Here is a 22,811-nt window from a genome sequence, read left to right as displayed (position 1 = left end):
TAAAAACACAAGTTAGCATTTCCCAAAAACTAATGCAAGGTGAGGGGACCTTCCATCTTTCTTTTTCTGTACTCATTGATTTATCTTCAAAGACCTCCCCATACTTTCTTTCTAAACTTCTAAACAAAGGCTAAGAGTCAGATTTTATATACTTTAATGAGTATTTATTATATTTATATACATTAAAAAATGATATTGAGAGATAGTGATATTTTATGGACTAAGTTAACGGTTTATTCGTTAAAAATATACATAGTTTCTTATCATTTGAATTTTTAATTAACTAAATTCATATTAAAACAAAATTAAAATGAACCTAAACATGCTTTAATTTATAAATTATATTAACAATATAAAAAAATGAATCCACTTAGGTTAGTCCGGTGGTGTTGACTTGAGACCTTGAAATATGCTCGTCGTTAAGGTATCAGGTTCGAAATTGCTCCTGAATTAACAATAAGCAAAGATTTTATAAAACTGCTACATTAGTGTTGATGTTTTACAATTGCTCATGAATTTTCAAAATTTTATCATAACTTTGTATATTAATTACAAATCAAAGGAACATAAATATGTTTTCGTAAATATAAACACATAAAATCCGCAATCGACATGATGTAAATGTTTTAACGATTTTTGGCATATAAAATAATTTAAAATTTTATAGAAATAGTATATTAATGTTGGTATTTTGAAAATACTAATCAATTTTCTCCATTTTATAATAGCAATCTTATATATCAACTACAAATGGAATGGGTCTCGATGAATGCACGAGTATTTTGCTAGTTAAGTTTAAAATTTTGTTCAAATAGTTTGGGATTAATATGTAGAAGTAGAAATAAAATAAAGCTAGTTAAATAATATAAAAAAAAATACTATTCAACTACTAATGAAAAATATTTAATTTTCTTATAATAAATATTTAATATGTGCACATATATATAGCTATATAAAAGATAAAACTCAATATGTATTGTAGGTACACACACTTGACTGAGTCTTGTAAGAAAGCCAAAGTGGGAATGCCAAGTTTGGTAGCCGAAAACATGAAGCTCCTTTTATTCGGAGACATACTAACGAAGCATCCAAATGTTGACTTCAAATAACAAAAAGGAGATAAGTTATTGCTGGGAAAAAACAAGTTTAAGAAAACGCATAATTTTCCATATGACCAAACAAACTCTAGAAGTATCTATCAATAACAAAAAACTCTAGAAGCGATTTTGACAATAAATAAATTAAACTACCAAAGATTTTTTGAAATAAGGGTAACCAATTATATATTCTAAGGACTACTTCGTAAATATTTGTTTTAAAGTGAGTTTGAAGATATTTCTTTAAGGTTTTGTTTGAGAGTTTGAAGGGGATAAGAATGGAGGACTTTGAGGGGTGGAAAATATATCAAAAATTATTAAATTATCAAAGAATATTAAGTTATTTTATCTTCAAATATCAAATTTCTTAATATTTTTATTTCTTAACTACTGTTTTTGCATTAAAAAAAATCCTTTTTTATTCTTAAAGCTCAACTATCTATACACTTATATATTACTATTACTTTTCAGAAAGAACCAACTAAACTGTATTAATTTTTCTTTATTCAAGATTTTTTTAAAGAATCATTAAGACATAACATGTTTTTGATAAAATGTATTTTAGTATTTTTATTTTCTTTAACTGCAATTAAAATAATAACTATTAAACAAATTAATTTTAAAAAATCTTATGACTTTAATTTTATATTTAAAAGAAACATTCACACATTCTACAAGTATATACGCATCAGAAATTTAGAATATATTTAATCAACACATGAAGAATGCAAATTAATGAAGCGCAAAGAGTACAATTTTTTTCTTTAAAAAAAGAGTCAGTATTTTAGAATTTAATTTGTATCCAGTCTCAGTATAATGCACTCCTGTGATAAATTTAATTCATGCTGTTGTTGGGACAAGTTTGCCCTCGATATTTTATTTGAACTTGAGTGATAAGTTGAGGCATATGAAGTATGAACCAATAAATTGGGTAGATGGTAACAACCATAACTCACGTAAGCAGTCCTGTATAAGTAATCATAGAGAGGGACCAAAGCGTCCACGCGGAATGAAATTTGAATATTCTCTATATAAGACTATAACCCCTTTTGTCTTTGAGTAGAATTCTAGATAGCTTAATTATCTTTTATAAAATCATGACTTGTAAGAACATGGGCCTATCATTAACCAATAATAATAACTTATCACAGTGAGGTGGACTTGGTCAGCATTCTATTGGTCACTGGTCACTGACCACATCTCTAGTCTTTTTAGCTGAAAAACTCGGTTTCTTAGTCAAACTTAGACTTTCAACCCTCCAACACTCATATTTTGCTCCCTTAGTTGCTCACTTTAAATACAAGGCTTTCATTTCCTTCATTCAGCAGAACAAAATTAGCTCTCAATAAGATTTCCTAGCCTCACTCCAACAAACCACATTCCATTTGGATTTTCAAATCTATTTCATATTATTATGCTTCACAATTCAAACAATATCCTAAATTTCTTCAGTATCCAATTCTGCTTCTCAGTAAGAAATTATTGGTTCTAGAAAGAAAAGTGCACTTTCTGATATCAAAGTGATATATACAGTACAAAATGGAGAATGAATGTAACTGGGAGCAAAACACACTCATCAATGAGTTAATTCAAGGGATGGATGTAGCAAAGAGATTGAAAGAAGACTTGAGGACACCATATTCCCTTGGCACAAGGGATTCACAGGTGCAGATGATACTATCTTCTTATGAAAAGGCTTTACAAATTTTAAGATGTAATGAATCAACTTCTAAGTCACAGACAGTGACTCCAGTAATAACTTCGTTACCGGAATCCCCAGCGTCTACCAATGGGAGTCCTCTGAGCGAGGACTTTGATGGGACCTTCCAAGATCACCAAGAAGTTAAAAACAAATCAAAGAAAAGGTAAATTTATTAGACACACTTGGTAACAGTTTTATACCACAGAAATCAACTAATTTTTGGTTTATACTAAAACTCCTATGTCCTGACAATTTTTTTTTTCCTGAAATTGCTTTCAGAAAGGTTGCGCCCAAATGGATGGATCAGATAAGAGTGAGCTGTGACAGTAGCCTTGAAGGACCAAATGAAGATGGCTACAACTGGAGAAAATATGGTCAAAAAGATATCCTTGGCACCAAACATCCAAGGTGAGAGGAATTCTAATATCATGCTTAAGAAAAAATCATAAGAATTCTTAATGTATAAATTGCATTTACCTGTGAATGATGTCATCTCATTAACAACCCATTATGACAATTGCAGAAGTTACTATAGGTGCACCTTCCGCAACACACAGGACTGCTGGGCGACGAAGCAAGTGCAGAGATCAGATGAAGATCCGACAATATTTGACATAACTTATAGAGGAAAGCATACATGTTCTCAGGGAAACAATGCCATTGAGCCATATAAGTCACAAGAAAAACAAGAGAAACCCCACATCCATAATAATAATATTATTCACCATGCACAACAATCACAAGAAAGCTTTACAAATTTCAGCAACACCTTGACTGTGAAAACAGATAACCTGGGAAACGAAGAAATGACATGTCCTTTCACCTTCCCTTCCACTTCATATGGGTACACAACGCAGGAAAACCACAGCTGGGTTCCGCCAGCCTTAGAAAACGATTCCTTCTTGAGCAGTCTTTTCCAGACACACTTATTATCTCCAGCAACACCAGAATCAAACTATTTCTCATCTCCATCTTTCAACATGAATGACTTTGATGGGTTCTATAACAACCCTCGTTCAGAATCCGGCATTACGGAGATCATTTCCACCAATACATCAGTAACAAATTCTCCTATTCCCAATTTCCGTTTCCCACTTGATCCAGTGGAAATAGATCCAAATTTCCCTTTCAATACTCCAGGCTTTTTCTCCTAATTGTACTTGAGAATATATGGAATACCCAGAGTATAAACAAAATCAACTGAAGTATTTTTTTCACTAAGGCCACTTATGTTTGGATTGTAAGAGCATCAAATAACATCATGATGTCCTAGTGTAAATTATGCTTGAATAGTATGATTTTAAGTCATACTATAACAGGACAACTTCAGAAAGCAACGGAATTGTAGAATAATGAATCAGCAATGGTAGCCAGGAATTTACAAGTGTCCTTGAAGTTAATATTGGAACTACAATTTCAGCACTTTTTAGCAGCATTTATTTTCAAATAAGTAGTTGCTACAAATTTACATTGGTACAATTTGTGTCTCACATGTTTAGTACAAGAGCATCGAAAATTCGCAATCATAACAATGAGAGCTATTAACTAAAGCGAGCTAAGTCACATAACAACATCGTTCATTCATGTAGCATAAAAGAGAATAGACTGATCATTGCACATCAAAATTGGATATTTCATTCCAATTAATGATAAATTACACAAAATATAGAATTTTATTTACAAACAATACAATATCAGTGATTTTTAAGACAAATATAAAAAATCACAGCCAAAATTTGGAGGCACATCCGAGTCAATGGAACAAATTACAATAACACTGGCATGGCAATAGTAAGAGCAACTAGACCTTCATCCCAGGTTTCTTCTCGTCCTTCGATTCCGTGTTTTTCTCCGAATTTCCAGCTTTTCTGATTCCCTCTCTCAAACCCAACACAATGAACAAGTTAGTGAGAGTGAGAAGGGACTCAGCCCCACCATGTAACCAATCCACATTAGACAAAGAAGTTCCATAATGCACCTTAGCTGTCAAGCCACACAACTAAACATAAGTAATTTAATCATTTCAAATGTGGCTCATTCCCAATATTCTAAAAACCGAACCAAACAGAACAATTAAACCAGCTGAATCATAATAAATCAACACAATCTAATGTCAACGATTAAGTTATTCGAACGGTCCAACTGTCATTCTGTATGCTGTTGAACCATGCCGGTTTAATGTCCAGTTCGGTTTTTAAAACATTGATATGCATCTCTAATTGAACTTTATTTTCGGCAAATAAACTTGACTCACCATAAATTCCAGCTGGAACTGTTCAAAATAAATAAATAAATAAATAAAAAGGAAAGTTAGTATTTAATTAAATCATATAATAAGAGAATTTATTTAAGCAAGAAAAGAAAACTAACTTGTGGCACCAACAAAAGCGAGCAAAAAGTAGAAACCGAAGAGGGTGAGGTTAGGAGAAGTTTTGGATTTGGTAATGAAGTACAAGAAACCAATGTAAGGAAACAAAGAAAACGCAAATAGTTGAGAAGCGATGCTCTGTGAATCAATGGAAGGTGCCCATGGATCAACACCCAGGGGCAATCCACACACGATCACTGTTCTCTTTCTAAAGCTGTTTGATTCTCTGATTGTTCTGACGCTGCTTAAATGAAAATCACGTTGCAGGAAGGTCGTTGAAGGGTTGATAAGTTTAGGGGATTTACAGAGAGATACAACAGGTAATAAGTTTATAGCAGAAGAAGCCATTCTGCAAATTAATTTTTTTCAGTGTTCTTATCTCTTGTATTTATTTATTTATTGATGCAGGATTGGAATGGAACTGCTCAATTTCTCAATCTGATTGTCAAACGGGCTGGGCTACTATAGCCCAAACTAATAACATCATGACCATGTCTAGTCGAAACTTGCTCAATAAGCCCCTTGAAATGCTCGCATGCCCCTCAAATTTTCAAAAATGCCCCTTCTCGACACCTAACTCCCGACCGCGTTTGGATTGAGGGTTTAGAAGGGGAAGGGAGGGGAGAGTTTACTTTTCTTTTTTAAATTACGGACATTATAAAATGATTTTTAGAAAATTGAATTAACAACATAATAACTGATCATATGATACTTCAAAAACACTTAATTTATTTTAAAAAAAAACATTTTACATTGTTCCTAGTTTAAAAAATAAAAATGAGCCCTCCCCTCCCTTCCCCTCCTAAACCCTCAATCCAAACACACCGTAAGTGTGTAAAATGTTTCTCATGATACAGTTTTTTTTATTTTTTATTTTACGAATATCATGTCACAACTTGATAATGCGTTCTTGTACCAAAAAAAATATAAATCTTACCAAAAAAACTTGATAATGTGTCGGCATAGCATCCTATTAGACCTCTTAGACCATCCCCAATGGTGGTGTCTTTACCAATTAAGACACCGTACCTAATAGGTACCCCCATTGGGGAATTTTTTTTTGGGGGTCTCTTAAGACCCGGGGTCTTATTTAAGACCCCCAACTTTAAACGGGACCCGCACGCTTTTAATATTAAAAAATTGAAATGTAGTGATATAAAGTTATTGATAGTTGATTAGTGGGTCCCATTTAAGAACTTTGTGTGAGATCTGGGTTTGAGGGATTGAGTGCTTATTAGGTACTACTATTAAAAAATGATAAAAGAGTGATGTGTACGTGTGGGACCCATTTAAGTACCCAAAAATGGGCGTCTCCATTGTGGATGCTCTTAGTTACATAATGAAAAATACAAATCATAAGAGGTGATGGAACATAATGAAAACAACACTATGTAAAATTGAAACATCCTTTCAAAAAAAAAAAACACTATGTAAAATTGAAACATCCGTGACTTGTATCCTTACACCATTACTAGAAGTGATAGTTAGTTAATAGAGAATATTGTTTTGAAAATTGTCATTATAATTAAATAAACCATTTTTTGACACTATTAAAATATTAATATACATCATCATCATAAAATTATTTATTGAAAAAATTATACAATTTGTCTCTTAACCTAATTTCAGGTAATACTTTCGTTTTTTTTTTATCTTTTTTCACTACTACAAAATACCCCCTTTAATAGCACTTATTTTGGCTCTTAATAGCGCTTCTCAAGCGCTAAGAAAGCCCCCGCTATAAAAGGTCAGGAGCCTATAATAGCGCTTTTGAAACGCTATTAAACAGCAGTGTTTCAATAGCGCTTTTAGAAAAGCGCTAATATAGCCTTATTTTTGTGCTACTTTTATACAGATGTTACTTAGCGTTTTTCGCAAAGCGCTATCTTAATTATCCCCCCTTTAATAGCGCTTTCATAAAAGCGCTAAAAAAAGTCCTATTTTTTTATTTTTAAAATTACATTTACACCTAATGCATCATAATTAGGTATTGACCAGACAAAAAATATACATACTTATCGGAAACACTAATCATCCTTTAATAGAAATAAACAACAATAATGTGTTGATCATAAACTTAATTACAAATGACATCAAATGTACTCTTGCATAAAAATTCAAAGTCTAGACACAATACGTATATATATGAACGATGACAAACCTAAATTAACTAACAAAACCTTGGCTTTTTCCTCCAATTTTCCATACTAATTGGAACCTCCCGACGAACGATTCCAATGTAACTGACAAAACCCTGCCTTTCTTCCCCAACTGGTTGACCACGGGCATTCCAACGAACCTGAAGTAAGATTGCAAGGTATACAAAATGAATTCAGCAATGCATTAACAAATTCAAAAAAGAATACATATTCACATGACATAGTATTTTTAATTACGTGACGTGTTCACCGCTAAGCTTTTCACAATTGGCCTCTGTATGCTACCTAAGAAAAATGGGATTTGTCATCTATGCTTCAAGGTACTAGGTCACTTAATTAAAACATCAACCTTATTCGCAACTAATAACCAAAGCAGAACATGTCACTTAATTAAAAACATAATAACAAAATACAAAATGAAATTTTTGGTTTGCACATCATAACTCATGATTGATTGAGAGTGCTAAATTTAGAATGGAAATAGATCGGTGATATTTGATAAATGCTTAGGTACGCTGTCTTAAACATGATATATGATTGATTGATTGAGAGTGCTTAAACCTTGAAGCATCTCATGTATACTCCATATATAAGACTATTTATGAGAGACAATATATGAAGTATAAACACTACTAGGACTTAGAGATGTCGTGGTGTCTAACAGGCGTTAGTGTCCAACACTTCTATGACACTCGTACGACACATGTCGAACAACTCAAACAACGGTCAAAAAAAGTTGGTTTTTTCTTTGCTTCAACACTCTTTGGACTATGTTGAACATCTATCTAACACTAATACGAGGCATGGCGCACAAGTAGGATAAATGTCTCTTTTTTTTTTCTTTGCTTCCCCACAACGTCGATTAAGAGTTAAATATATGTTGAAAAATGTTAATCAATGAGGGGTTATATACATTAAAGTTGATGCACAAGTATGCATTACGGTGTCAATATCCTATGTTTTTTAGATAATTAGCGGTCTCAATTTACCAATGATGATTGATAAATTGTCTAAAACGCATTTTTTTTAAAGAAATTGTCTAAAACACATGTCTATTTTAATAACATGAATTAGCAGTAAATCATTTATCCACCAAAAAAGAACATTAGATTTCATTTATAGTTGGCAGCTCGTTCTATATAATGAAGTCTTAATTAACTATCATTAAGAATTGAAACTAAAAAAGAACATAAGACCAATTTTACCATAAACTTTCAATATCCAACTTCAATGTCTTTACTCAAGCATTTCTCTAAACCATCCGATGTGCCACAAACCGAATTCAAATTCTTCTTGCTTGTCAATCTACAAACAAAAAATAGCAGAAAAGTTGGATGAGAAATTATAACAGCTCTCTCGAAGCCATTTTTATTAATAAACAATAACGTTCAATCTCCGTAAAGATTAGCATGTGTAAGTTAAGCTTTTCATGAAATTTTCTGCAGAATTAGGAGTATCTATCTACACAATATCAATCAATGAAATTTACTAATAATCATCATTATAAGGACAATTCATCCATGCCAATGATCTGTAATGAACTCTTATATGTTTAGATACAATATAATAGTCTTATGATACTGTGGTAAAGTATTGTTGATAAAAAAAACTAAACCGAGAAGCTATAGTATTCAAAATTTTAAATTTAAGGCACACTTTCTCAATGTAAGGGACCAAACCTCTAAGTATGAAAAATGACATAAGCTGCACCGGTCAAGGAGTTGTACAAAATTGGTAACCAAGTTCTCTGTTAGAAGAAGCAAACAAAACAACTTTATTGCAAGTAGTTCAAAGATATTTATCGAATTATTATGCAATATTGATTGAATGTCATCATAAAAAAGTAAATAGATCATTAGATTCATTGAAATAGATCCATATCATATCATAATAAGCTATGAAAATACAACATCCTCTGAGTTTATAACTAAATAGATCCATTACATTCAGTATAATGTAAAACTATGAATGAAGAAGGTCCAAAGCCTAGATATCAACTTATCAAAAAAACTCATCATTTCATAGTATAATGTAAAAATTTATCAAAGTTTCAAACAAGATATATACTCATGATGAAAGAGAATGTATATGGTGATTGGTGGATAAGGAAATTTTTGATGAATAAATAACATTGAAAATAAAAACTAGTAGTAAATATTAAGCATGTACTCCATTGAAGCAAATAAACACTACTCCAGACCACTAGAACACTGCTACTCGCTTGAAATTGTTTAACTTAGATACTATATAATGAATATTTTTTGACCTTATAAACAAAAAAAAAATATTCATTATATCATTAGAACCTGTCTTTAGATCAACCATCATCCTTTGATGTAACTTTTAGATCAACCATCATCCTTTGATGTAACTTTTACGGACAAGTAATGTCCAATTTCACATTGAATTCACCTTTAGATCAACCATCATCCTTTGATGTAACTTTTACCTTAGCATGTTATAAATCCAAACTCTACAAATGTTAATACGTAATGTTTAATTATCTTAAAATTGTAGAGCATACATACACAATTTGTACTTTAAATCATAAGCCTCATATTAAAAATTATTTCATCAAACATCATATGTGCATACAATTCTACAAAACAGTCCCAAAATTCAGTTTTGTTAGTAAGTCAGACTTCAACTTCGTCTATTTAATTAAAATATCAAACGACGTCCAAATTAAGTAAACAAACATTCCATGGAAAGCTTAGAATGTCAAGTTTATAAATATAGTTTTTATTTTGGAATATAAATATCCATTTAATTCAGTTTGAATGAAGAATACATACAGGTCCAGAAGCCGGACAGAAACTTTTATCTAACTTGCATCTAGGATTTCTCCCACTCTACTCGATAGAATTCAACATTTCTTGTGTCTATCCTGTAGGTAATTTTGTCTACTTTCTAATGGTCTAAGTTTCACTCATAAATGATATTTTTAGAAAAAGTTATGCGCAAAATACTATCAGGGTGTCCAATTACGGGTTTGCTGAAAGGTACTCTCTTTTCATTCCTTCTTTCACTTGTTCACATGATTTTACTCCTAAATTTCTCAGTCCCTCACACAAATTAGCATGATTTCAAATTACATATGAAAATAGGTGTACTATATGAACCTGCCTTCCAAAACTAATACACAAAAGAACTACTAGCAGTCTAGAACTGCTAATAAACCATACACTAATAACCATGTCAAATATGCAAAACGAAATTAACCATGTCTCTGATTAGAACAGAACAAAAGCAATAGAAAAACATATGTTGTACTTTAATCCAATGCCAGTATATATATATATATATATATATATATATATATATATATATATATATATATATATATATATATATATATATATATATATATATATATATATATAACCTCCTACATCAACCAAAATTGAAATTGCAAATATGCCCAAAATCTATATAGCACCAACACACTTCATCTCAAATGCACAACTAGTGTCCGACAAGTGTCGGCGTAAGTGTTCGACACCAAAAACAACATCTATACATATTATTACAAATCACTTTCAGTTTCTTAAGTGGTGGTGTCAACCTGTCAAATTCGGAAAATTATAATCAAATTCTATAAACAAAACAAAAAAAAAACTAATCAAATTACATCACACTAATATACATAAATATATCTTAAAATTGAAAACAATTTCTTTAAAAAAACTACTTTTAGTGCACCACCGAAACCAAAAAGCAGATTGAGAAATCAAAAACAAAAAGAAACTAATACTTACCAAATTAGGGTTCAATTGATTTCTGAAAGACGAGGGTTTCAATCAATTGGTTCAATTAGAGTTCAACGAGGGAGAATAAGTTTCATGAGGGAGAGAGAGAGTTCGAATGATGGGTTAGGTGAGGGATAGATCGATGAAGGTATCAGACTAGGGAGAGAGTTCGGCGTTTGTGGACTCTGGCGAATGATGTTTGGTATCTCATCGTTGAGAGTGAGATGATGACATTGGGGAGATATGGGGTTCGATGGGTATCAGTTTGTTGAGGGTGAGATTCAAATGATGAATGATGTTCAAAGATGGTCTGGGTTCGAAGAGAGAAAAGAAGGTCTTATGGGTTGTGTGAAAAGAAGAGTGTGTGAAAGGAAAATTATATCCGTAAAAATCTGCCTTTTTTTTTTATTTTAATAAAGCCCAAACAATAGCGCTTGTGTAAAACGCTATCTATACCCCCCTTGAACAATAGCGTTTCTTAAAAAGCGCTATTAGTGCAAACCAAAATAATAGCGCTTTTAGAAAAGCGCTATCTAACCTAGTTTTTTACATGTTTTTCTTAGCACTTTCCGAAAAGTGCTATAATAGGTCTATGAGTTGCATTTTTATTAGCATTTATCCATAAGCGCTATTAAAATTGCGCTATTAAAAGCCAAAATTGTGGTAGTGTTTGTCCAAATTTAGTCTTTATGTTATAAAATGACAATATTTTATCATTTTTTAGGAGATTTTTTTTTCAAAGAAATATGAGTTTATTGGTTGTATGATGAAGATTTGGGTTTGTTCATGAGTTTTTGATGATTTTTTTTGAAGTTTTTGATTATTTTTATGAAAAATGATAATCATGTTAACATTTTATAACATAAAATACTAAATCAGGACAAAAAATAAAAGACGAAAGTGTTGCATAAAATAAAATTAAGAGACAAATCGTGTAATTTTGTCTTATTTAATTTATTTTAGTTTTAACCTATTCTTAGACTCATTGATAACATTCTGGCACATGTCCATTTTTTTTTGGGTAAATTTGTCTCCTTCGTATTCACTAGTCAATATCAACATCTTAGGTATGCCGTTTCAAAAAAAAAAACATCTTAGGTATAATTATTTATTTTATTTTAGTTTTAGGCTATTCGTAGACACATTGATAAAATTCTGGCACATGTCCATATTTTTTTTTGGTAAATCAGTCTCCTTCAATGCATTAAATTAGTATTATTCTTGAATAAATTATCTAAATAATCTCTGATCTTGTGATACACTCTTATTCATTCATAATAACATGAATACAGAATACTATTCTCCTATTTCAAAATGATCTATTTAACTGTGTAAAATGTTTCTCATGATACAATTTTTTTATTTTTCATTTTACGAATCTCATGTTACAACTTGATAATGTGTCGGTCTAAATAATTAGATAATATGTAAGAGGTGATGGAACCTCTTGGTCATAATCCAAGCTACACTTGGAGGAGTCTATGGAGTACCCAATCTCTTCTTACCTTGGGGCATAGATGGAAGATCGGTGATGGCACAAAAATTAATATGTGGAGTATGCCTTGGATTCGCAACCTCCCCTCTGGCAAGCCGTTAGCACCTCCTCCTCCTCACTACGGGGATGTTACGGTAAATTCACTTATGAATCCTGATCTGAATCCCCCTATATCCCCGCACGCGTGAGGATATTAGAATTTGGAAAGCTACTACTGATGGGAATTATTCCGTTAAATCAGCTTACCGTATTTGCATTGACCTCTTCCACTCATCAACAACTCGTACTGATAACAATTCTTGGATGACTCTATGGAACTTGCAGGTCCCTCACCGTGTCCGATCTTTCCTTTGGCGCCTAGCTCACCAAAGCCTTCCAATTCGTACAAATCTTCTCACCCGTGGTATTCCTTGCGACGATTCATGTGTGACTTGTGAAGCTTTAGCAGAAACTCATATGTATACATTTTTTGTATGCTCTAAGGCTGCAACGTGTTGGAATCTTGTCGGACTCGACAATCTGATCCGCGAGCTATTAGGGATGATAAACAATTTCAATGTCATGTTGTTTGAATTCTTCCGCAGGTTATCATCCACACAACAACAATCAGCCGCTATGCTCCTTTGGAGCCTTTGGAAGAGCCGTAATTCTAAACTTTGGGATGCCATGGACACATCGTCGGCCTTCACAGTTTCTCGCGCTAAAGATACCCTTCAAGAATGGAGTTGTATGCAGAGAATGAAAAAACAAGTGAAGAATCTGCCATGTCTATCTTCCTGGACTAAGCCACCGGTAGGAATGACAAAATGCAATGTTGATGCTGCAACTTTTCATAATAACTCCATCACTGGCTATGGTATATGCTTCCGTAACCACTTGGGGGAGCTGCTGATCGGTAAATCAGATTTCTTACTTTCCTCCGCCACCATTTTAGAAGCAGAGACCATTGCATTGCTAGAATCTCTAAAAATGGCTACAACAAATGGAATGCATGATGTTCTGTTTGAAACATATAGTAAGACTCTGGTAGATGTCATCAAATCAAATGCAACACCTCAAAACGAGTTTGGTGATCTTATTATCCAATGCAGAATTTTCTTGAATAGTAATCCCGACTTTGTAGTGTCGTATATTCGGAGGCAAGCTAATAAGGTTGCTCATAACATTGCAAGAGCATCCTTATCACACCCTAGCCCCCATGTTTTCTACCATGTAACAACTACTTTGTACTCTATAATTTTGGATGAAATGAATTAATCTTACTTTTGCTCCAAAAAAAAAAAAGGTGATGGAACACAATGAAAACAACACTGTAAAATTGAAACATCTCTGACTTTATATCCTTACACCATTACTAGAAGTGATAGTTAGTTAATAGAGAATATTGTTTTGAAAATTGTCATTATAATTAAATAAACCATTTTTGACAAGTTTAAAAAAGTTTTTTTGATTGAATTATTGTTAAACTTAATATTTTGATTGTAAAGTTTAGTGTTGAAAAGTTCATAAAACCTTTATTTTGCCACGCTGAACTCATCAGTTCAAACCGAGCCACCGTCCAAGAAATTAACGTGATTAATTTTGCAGTGTGCAAAAAGGAAGGCAATCGAACAAGTTACGTGCATATATAAATTGGCACAAACATGGAACCGTGATGGAGAAAAAGAACGCAACCACGGGACAAAGTACGTGTGGCAAAAAATTGCTAAGACCATATATATTTATATTTATATTTATATATATATATATATATATATATATATATATATATATATATATATATACACACACACACACACACACTAGGTGAGAACAAATTAGTGCACGTCCCATATAAAACTACATTGCTTATGCAGGAGGTTGTGAGGATGAAAAAAAGACACATACAAAAGGAGAAAGAAGACAACTAGTTACGGTGATGAAGAGGGTAAATAAGTCATTTTAAAATTTTAAGGAGGGTTCCATCTTTTTTTTTTTTTTTTTTGACCAAAGGAGGGTTCCATCTTATACCTACCAATTAGGGGAACAAACTTTGGGGCACGTTAGAGTAGAATACATGAATGGCGGAATACATTTCACTATGTTCCATTCTATTTTATCTTATTTTTTTAAAGACCATTGCGATATATCTAGACATGTATCATGCCGAGTTGATCACAAATAATTTTTAGCCAATTAAATTTGTTTTTTTGCTGGAAATCAACGAGGACATGTGTGTAAATTAGGAAAGGTATCTAGGAAATAGACTGAAATCCTAGCGAGGATATGGTTTACTATAAGTATCAATTCCGTTTTTTAAATTCAATAAATAGAATTGTATATTCCATCTCATTTGATTTGATTTCATTTCATTACATTCCATACCATACCACCAATCCAATCCAAATTGCAAGAGAAAACAATTAATACAAGTCACATATTTTATATTTGTCCAAATTGCAAGATTTATAGATGATCCAAAATTCAACGCTATCTAATCTAAAATAAACATTTAAAACTGCATCGTGAATCATTCATTCATTACAACGTATATATAATAATAAAAAAACAGAAATACTTGCTATACACATACATGTTAATAAGTAATTTCTACGTTTTTGACTTCATGAAACTAGGTACAGCAGCATTATTGATATTGATATATGTTAATATCATATCACCATCATGTAATTAAAGACTACCCTCAAGCACACGAAATACCAATGTTAGCTGTTGCCGTAAACCTCTCAGAAGATGACTTTCTGACGAAGTTACTTATATCCGGCGAAAGTCCGGCAATCTCAAAATCAGGAAGTTCAGGAATGGTTGATAGAAGAATAGGCTCTGACTCATATTTGTCATAAACCATACACAAACGTTGTTCTTGATCTTTTGGATATGATCGAAAACTATTGCTATATGAGCTGCTAGAAGAATTAACCTTGTTGGATTTATTGCCACTGGACTTGAAAACAAAGCGAAGAAGCTTTTGAAAGGTACGAGAGATCTTGAAAGTTGACTTGTTGTTGATCACAAGAGAAGAGGTTGACTCATGATGTTGGGGTTGAGGTTGAACTTGAAGTTGGAGTGTACGTTGTGGTAAATGAGGCATGGAATGTGTTCTTGGTGAGTTAGCTATAGCTGAATCAATTTGGCGTTTGAATGAGTTTAGTTCGTATGAGTCATATAGAGTGCTACCACAATCCCACTTTGTACTCTTTGAATATTTCTCCATGTTTGTTAAATTTTCTTCTAAGAGAGGAATTGAGAAGAAACAAAAGAAGAAGAGAGTTTTAGAGAAGGGATATGTTTTAAGTTGATCAGTTTTATTTGTAATGAATGGATGGTGAAGGGTTTAACGCGTTAGTAATGTGCACTTGTCACTTATAGAAATATAAAAGGTGTTTCTGCTTATGAGAGTTTCACACACGTCCCCAAGGTATTTGACTATTACTACGTTTAAGCATTAAATCCGTGTGGCAACTTTTTCATTTTTAATTGTTGTGCCAGAGTTGCAGTAAGGATGGTTCTACCACATGCAACCTCCATACTGGTTATAAATAAGGATAATAGTATTGATTATTGCTACAGATAAGCTTTTTGATTAGTGGTTTTTTTTTTTTTTTTTACAAAAGCTTTTTGATTAGTGATTAAAACATAAATACAATCACGAGTGTAATGAAAAATATTGTAAGGAGGGTAAAACCATTTGCCGATTGTCTAGCAAAACAAACTTGATAGTTGTTGTATAAGAATAAATCTTATATTGTCATAACTATAAATCCAATTTATTTAGGAGCACTCACAAATCTATTTTCACAATTTTCCATTTTGTGAGCATGTCTAAACCATCTAAATTTATGGTTGTGACCACATAAACATTGCTCCGTTGTACAAATTTATTAAGGATCTATAAATTTATTAAGGATCTATACTATGTGTAATTTAATTTACTATATTGACAATGTCATCAAGTACTAGCTTGCAATCCACCTCACAGATGACTTGTGAGAAACTAAAAGAAGCTATCCATTACTTGAAGGTTCCACAAGCCTCTCCTTTCACTGGTTTCACGTTTCCAAACTCTCCAATCTTCATCGTAGCTGCCACACAATGACACAAAATCTCCATATCATTCCGTTTATATAAAAGTTCGGTACCAAAGGTTGATTACACAGGTAAAAGTACAAACAAAATTTGTGCTGACACCTTTATTAATTGTGACGAATAAACTACTTGACAAAACAAAATCTCCAAACTCTCCAATCTTCATCGTAGCTGCCACACAATGACACAAAATCTCCATATCATTCCGTTTATATAAAAGTTCGGTACCAAAGGTTGATTACACAGGTAAAAGTACAAACAAAATTTGTGCTGACACCTTTATTAATTGTGACGAATAAACTACTTGACAAAACAAAATCTCCAAACTCTCCAATCTTCATCGTAGCTGCCACACAATGACACAAAATCTCCATATCATTCCGTTTATATAAAAGTTCGGTACCAAAGGTTGATTACACAGGTAAAAGTACAAACAAAATTTGTGCTGACACCTTTATTAATTGTGACGAATAAACTACTTGACAAAACAAAATCTCCACATTTAAACTGTAGTTTTATTTTTTTGGTGGTGGCTGGGGTTTGAACCCCGGACCTTACATATATTATGCATTGTCCATACCAACTGAGTTAAGCTTACGAGGACAAACTGTAGTCTAATACTAAATAAATGTGATATTCATAATAAAATGGGGAGTGACATTTATTAAAAGTGGAGAGAGTAACTAAAAAATAATATCTTTGATATTGCTATATTTATTAAGGGAAATGGGGATGTTGACAACAATTAAAAATATAGATAAATTATTTGAGCAGTGGGAAAAGGTGTGGGACGTGTATTAAAAGTGGTCCGTTGAATCATGTGTGTAAGGCTTGGTGCATGCGAAGATATACAACCGGAATTCGTGGTTTGAATCATGATTAATTAATTCCCCTGATTTTCAAATCAAATTAGGAATTATACGTCGATATGGACCATGTGATGGCTTGATAACAATAATATATGTAACCTTTAATAGATTGAATATTGGTGAGCATTTCGTTAGAATTTTGTTTGATACGTCTGTCGACTCGGATCAATTACAGGACCATTTTGTTTATTTTGTTCATTCTTCATGTGGTTTTCGAGCGCGTCGCTCCTTTATGCAGCTCCTTTAGCTTTGCTGTGATTGAGTTTTATGGACAGCGTGCAACGATAGATTATTTAAAAACAAGGAAAACTTCACTTAATATATATGTGACCTTTAATATAATAGATTGAATATTGGTAAATCATTTAATCATTTTTTTATATTTAATTATTTTAAAATAAATATGAATTTTAAATTAATTTTGTCTAAATGATGCACAACAAAACACAAGTACCAACAATTTCCCATAATTTGCAATGTTCATATTGTTGTGTAGGATGACGGAGTGCTTCTCCACGAAGATAATTAGATATATTGCTTAGAAATTAGACCATATGATTCCTTAAGGAAAAAAAAAGTTAGAGCATATAATTATTTTGTTGACCAACCAAGTGATTGAATTCAAATGGTTTAATAAGTTTCACAAAAGGATGAGTCGTTTGTAAGAACTCGATTTCGATTTTTAGATGAAACAATTTTAAATGGAGGGTTAACACAAGAAAAAAAAAAATCGCTGATCGTTCATAATGTAATATCGTATTAGGATATGCTTATATAGCTAATTTTTTTTTATGACAAGGATATGCTTGTATATAGCTGAACAACTATACACTCGTTGTTTTCCCTTCCTCAGCTCTTCTTTAATTGATGTATTCAAACCATGAGCAAGTTCTTTACATTTTCATTATTTCTAAACGCAAAGAATTCTACTTCCATGTGATAATGGAAGCATGGTCACCAAACTTGGTTCAAACACTTTGCAAATTCGTGTTTGCCAGAACTAGTTTGATTTAATGTTTTGGCAACAAATATAATTTGCTTCACATATTTGTTTCTCTTAAAATATCAAGATTCAAGATGGAAGTTGATCGAGAGTGATCAAAACAATGGTTTGTACGTATCGAGCAACAACCTTCAAAAAGTGAATTGGAGGGTTACATGTAAACACTCCGGAACCTAAATCAGTAAGAGGGCAAGAGTAAGGGGTATTGAAAGGATAGAAGTTGTATATCTTGTGTATTTGATAATGAGTGCCCTTTATATATAGGCATGATAATGAAGTTGTTGGAATGTTGATGGAAAGTTGTTTTAGATGGCGCGTCATCAATGTCGAGCTTGTTTTTGTTATGTGTTGTTGAGGCATTTCGTCATTGTAGAATGGAAGATCCTCAATTAATTGTTTGAAGCAATGATGAGGTGGAACAAATCAAATACTCACTTGATTTGATCTAGTGACATGCTCGAGCCATAATGCATTTTAACCTGATATGTGATGAATTTTGGGTCTTTTGACCAATCCAAAACACTATTATTTTTTTAAGGCTTAATTACTATTTTGGTCCCTTAAATTATTTGTTGGTTACATTTTGGTCCCATAAGTTATTAACGTTACAATTTGGTCCCTTAAGTTATTTGTTGGTTACATTTTGGTCCCATAAGTTATTAACGTTACAATTTGGTCCCTTAACTTAATTTTTGGTTTCGTTTTGGTCCCTTAACTTATTTTTTGGTTTCGTTTTTGTACCTTAACTCTAATAACATAAAGGACCAGAGTGGTTGACGGAGGAAGAGTTAAGGTACCAAAACGAAACCAAAAAATAAGTTAAGGGACCAAATTGTAACGTTAATAACTTATGGGACCAAGATGTAACCAACAAATAACTTAAGGGACCAAATTGTAACGTTAATAACTTATGGGACCAAAATGTAACCAACAAATAACTTAACGGACAAAATCATTAATTAAGCCTTTTTTTAATTACTGATAGTAGTATTCATTATACTTTGCTACTGGAATTCCCCACAGTTGCTTATTATAACCAAGTTTGACAATTTTATACATTTAGTAAATTAATAATTAAATTGGCCTCCTAAATTATCAACATCCATAATTTTTCATCCCTAAATTTTGTCCAATTGGCAAATGTATGCCCTTTATAATTTGCAATACGTCATTCATTTAAATCCACCGGTCAAGTTTTTTCTTTCTTTAGCTAGTTCTACTAATTTCTAGGTTAAGTTATAGGCAAAATTGTTTCCGTGTTGATTTTATCATTTATTTTTCTAATTAAATGCTAATTGCTACCATTTTTTTTACATAAAAATCCATTATGTGAAGAAATTGATTCATTCCATAAAATAATCACACTCTTGATTTGAATTTTGAGCATATTAGACCTTGATGTGATCACGCCAAAGAATGCTAATTTCCTCATAAAGGAATGTGAGAAAGTAAAGAAACTCGCGGAGCAATATGTTGAAACAGCCTAACAGAATAGAAAAAAAGTTGATTTCAATAGCACCATTTCATTCTCAACAAGATTTCTTGAGTTATTGTTAGTTGTTCACCTTTTTGTTAGGTGTGACATTGTTCACTGTTTTAGAAACTTATTTTTTCTGGTTACTGTGCATATGTCGGATTTCGCACAATGAAAATGGTGCTACATTGCATACAATGGGGATTGATTCCGAGAATGAAATGTAATCAAAACTAAAACAAGCACACAGTCAGAATGAAATGTATTGTCGTCTACACTCTACATACACACTTTTTAGTATATATGTTTTTGAGTGAAACTGAGGTCAAATGAATTTGATTTACATATTGTCTCAGAGATACCTCAAAACATTTCCTGACATTCTATGTTTGTTTGTGTTGGTTTTACCAAATACATCAAAATAAATTAAAGATCTTCTTACCTCACTTTCCTACATTATAGGTAATGTTGGTATTTTTTCTGATGATTATGTTTATGTGTAAAGAGATTTGTGGTCTGCATATAAAACAATTCCCTGATTATGGACGTAACATTGAATTTTTCGAGAACCATTAAACAATATTTGTGGCTGGCTTAGGAAAAGTATGATACCAATTAAGCTGTACTTTAGTTTGACAACTGATATATATTTCCAATAGTGATATTAAGTACACTTCATGAGGCACTTGTTTAGCCTCAACAAATCTTTCATTCGTAATAAAAATTCATGATCTCAGGGAAATGTAACTGAGTAGAAGGCTTGCAGCACTTGTTGAGTACAAGGAGTTTGGAATTAGAAGGAAAGGAGGGAGAAGAAAGACTCATTCAATTCACAGGACTGTCTGTAGCCATCATTTTATTTTCCATTCATTTTCCTTCATCCAGCAATTAAAAATAATCATTAATGAGCTTCTCAAAATCTGTGAAATGTATCATTGACATGAGATTTGTCCTTGTTGGGGGCTCAAATAATCCTTTGCTTGGAAATTGGTCTCTGTTGGCCATGCCATGCGTACAAACCAATGAGTCCCAAGTTGTTGTCAAAGTTTAGTCCCACATCGCTCATTTAAGAAGGCAAGTGAGTGGATGTGAGATATAAAACAAGAAGCCAACTCCTCTTTCATCTCATACCTTTCTCGGCCTTTTGGCTAAGATCAAGTGTAGTATCTGTTCTTATCAGTTTAATATCTGATATGTGGCCCAATGGGTCACACGATATTAAATTACTTTTTTGAGGGGGAGAAGCTACCACAATAGCTTGCTATTGGGCTTCTCGAGTGTTGCCTATGCTTTGCACTATCGCATGGGCTGGTGCACCCCACCAATCTTAGTTTCAAATTATTTTGGCTAGCGTTTGATTTTATTTTAGAGTATTACTTTTCCCACCCTATGGTCTTCTTCCGTGTCCTGTAAATTTTCCAAAAATGCCCTTATGCATTCCGGATTATAGAATTCGGATTGCATTAGCACCATGAAAAAAAATATAAATGATGGAATTTTGAATTTTGGGTGTAAAAATCATGGAGCAAATGATAGAGGAGAACTTTTGTATATTGTTAGTGCACTCCAATGTGCTCCTGGCTTGGTTGAACTTATATGATTACCTAAGCTTCTTAGCTTATTTCTTATTGTTGTATTTTGACACTTTAATTTTTACACTTCAGAGTTACATCGATGTTTCTACCGTACAAGTGTCGGATCATTCAGAAGAGTTAGTATGCAGTAGTGATTGCCTTAATAATCTGCAGATGGTGAATATCCATGTTAGAGCATGTAGAATTTCTCAGCATGCAATGAGTTTGATACGGTTCGTACTTGCAAATTCAACATCGTTAAGGACTCTTACTTTTAAAGCTTGTCCTGGTTCTAAGAGTTTAGATGCACATAGAATTTTAGAAGATTTGTTACATATGAAAAATTTGGTGCTGGTGCATTCCGGAATATAGAATCCGGATTGCATTAGCACCATGAAAAAAGGGTGTTTAGGGGGTTTTCGGATTATGTAATCCGAAAAAATCATGTAACTCGCCCTATTTTTTGAGCTTTCCGGATTACAAAATCCGGAAAAATCCGTAACTCACGTTGAAAGTCAACAAATAGGGTGAAAAATGATGTTTCCGGATTACATAATCCGGAATACGTTAAACAATTCGGAGTTTGTAATCCGGAATGTGATTATATGGAGGATTTCTCTAGTATGACCAATACTTTTTTCCAGAAACAAGCTTTGAATTGCATAAAAAATGGTTGGGATATTTTGTCGGGAAGAATAAATCCTTGGAACCCGGTGTTGGAGTACTTATTTCTCTACATAACAATGCTCAAAGTATGAAGTTGACATATCCATAACTCTTGTGATGAATGAGACAAGTAAAGTTTCAATACTCACTTCAAAGCATTAGAATCATGACCTAACAAATATTTGAAAACTTCATTTAGTGCTGATGCCTTTGGAAGAAAGAAATTAAGAAAGACAACTCAGTAATATCATTCATATTATATTTAAAATCTGCAGCACATTGCAAAATATACCTCTCTCCATAAATGTTAAGTGCACCGTTATTTTTAAAATCTGTAGCTTGTACATAACCAATTCCACAGCAATAGAAAGCTTAAAATCAAAAAAATTCTGGAAAAACATCATTCCGGATTATAAAATCCAGAAAACTCCGAGGGTAATTTTGGAACAAAATAGGGCGCGCGAGGAAAGGCATAGGGTGAGAAAAGTAATACTCTTTATTTTATATGATGCAATTGAAGAGTTAGACAAATATAAAATGAAAAAAAAAGACATTTTTGATTTCAAATA

At 32.5% G+C, this 22,811-nt stretch overlaps 3 protein-coding genes, 1 long non-coding RNA gene and 1 other non-coding gene across 5 annotated transcripts; 2 read left to right on the top strand and 3 right to left on the bottom strand.

The window, feature by feature from the left end:
- Positions 1-2,420: 2,420 nt before the first annotated feature.
- On the top strand, positions 2,421-4,278 carry WRKY53 (WRKY family transcription factor). The gene is made up of 3 exons (XM_085706169.1): positions 2,421-2,962; positions 3,079-3,207; positions 3,323-4,278. The coding sequence occupies exons 1-3, from the start codon at positions 2,637-2,639 to the stop codon at positions 3,951-3,953; spliced, it is 1,086 nt and encodes a 361-aa protein (XP_085562295.1). The 5' UTR covers positions 2,421-2,636; the 3' UTR covers positions 3,954-4,278.
- Positions 4,279-4,411: 133 nt separating this feature from the next.
- Positions 4,412-5,553, bottom strand: LOC146934294 (1-acyl-sn-glycerol-3-phosphate acyltransferase). The gene is made up of 3 exons (XM_085706170.1): positions 5,170-5,553; positions 5,054-5,071; positions 4,412-4,782 (listed from the first exon to the last, which is right to left on the bottom strand). The coding sequence occupies exons 1-3, from the start codon at positions 5,513-5,515 to the stop codon at positions 4,601-4,603; spliced, it is 546 nt and encodes a 181-aa protein (XP_085562296.1). The 5' UTR covers positions 5,516-5,553; the 3' UTR covers positions 4,412-4,600.
- A 1,651-nt stretch (positions 5,554-7,204) lies between these two features.
- On the bottom strand, positions 7,205-11,241 carry LOC146934293 (uncharacterized). The gene is made up of 4 exons (XR_015008456.1): positions 11,085-11,241; positions 9,006-9,073; positions 8,532-8,631; positions 7,205-7,466 (listed from the first exon to the last, which is right to left on the bottom strand). It is a non-coding gene; the product is annotated as an uncharacterized LOC146934293 (long non-coding RNA).
- Positions 11,242-14,972: 3,731 nt separating this feature from the next.
- On the bottom strand, positions 14,973-16,500 carry LOC146934292 (uncharacterized). The gene has a single exon (XM_085706163.1). The coding sequence runs from the start codon at positions 15,782-15,784 to the stop codon at positions 15,254-15,256; it is 531 nt and encodes a 176-aa protein (XP_085562289.1). The 5' UTR covers positions 15,785-16,500; the 3' UTR covers positions 14,973-15,253.
- Positions 16,501-21,129: 4,629 nt separating this feature from the next.
- LOC146934291 (U2 spliceosomal RNA) lies at positions 21,130-21,324 on the top strand. Its single transcript, XR_015009025.1, has one exon. It is a non-coding gene; the product is annotated as a U2 spliceosomal RNA (small nuclear RNA).
- The last annotated feature ends 1,487 nt before the right edge of the window (positions 21,325-22,811 follow it).

The sequence above is a fragment of the Medicago sativa genome, chromosome 4 (assembly GCF_051527215.1).
Source record: "Medicago sativa cultivar Bolivia chromosome 4, Bolivia_mono, whole genome shotgun sequence".
Lineage (NCBI taxonomy): Eukaryota > Viridiplantae > Streptophyta > Magnoliopsida > Fabales > Fabaceae > Medicago > Medicago sativa.
The sequence above is the reverse complement of the archived record's forward strand: the minus strand, read 5'-3'. Positions and strand labels throughout refer to the sequence as shown.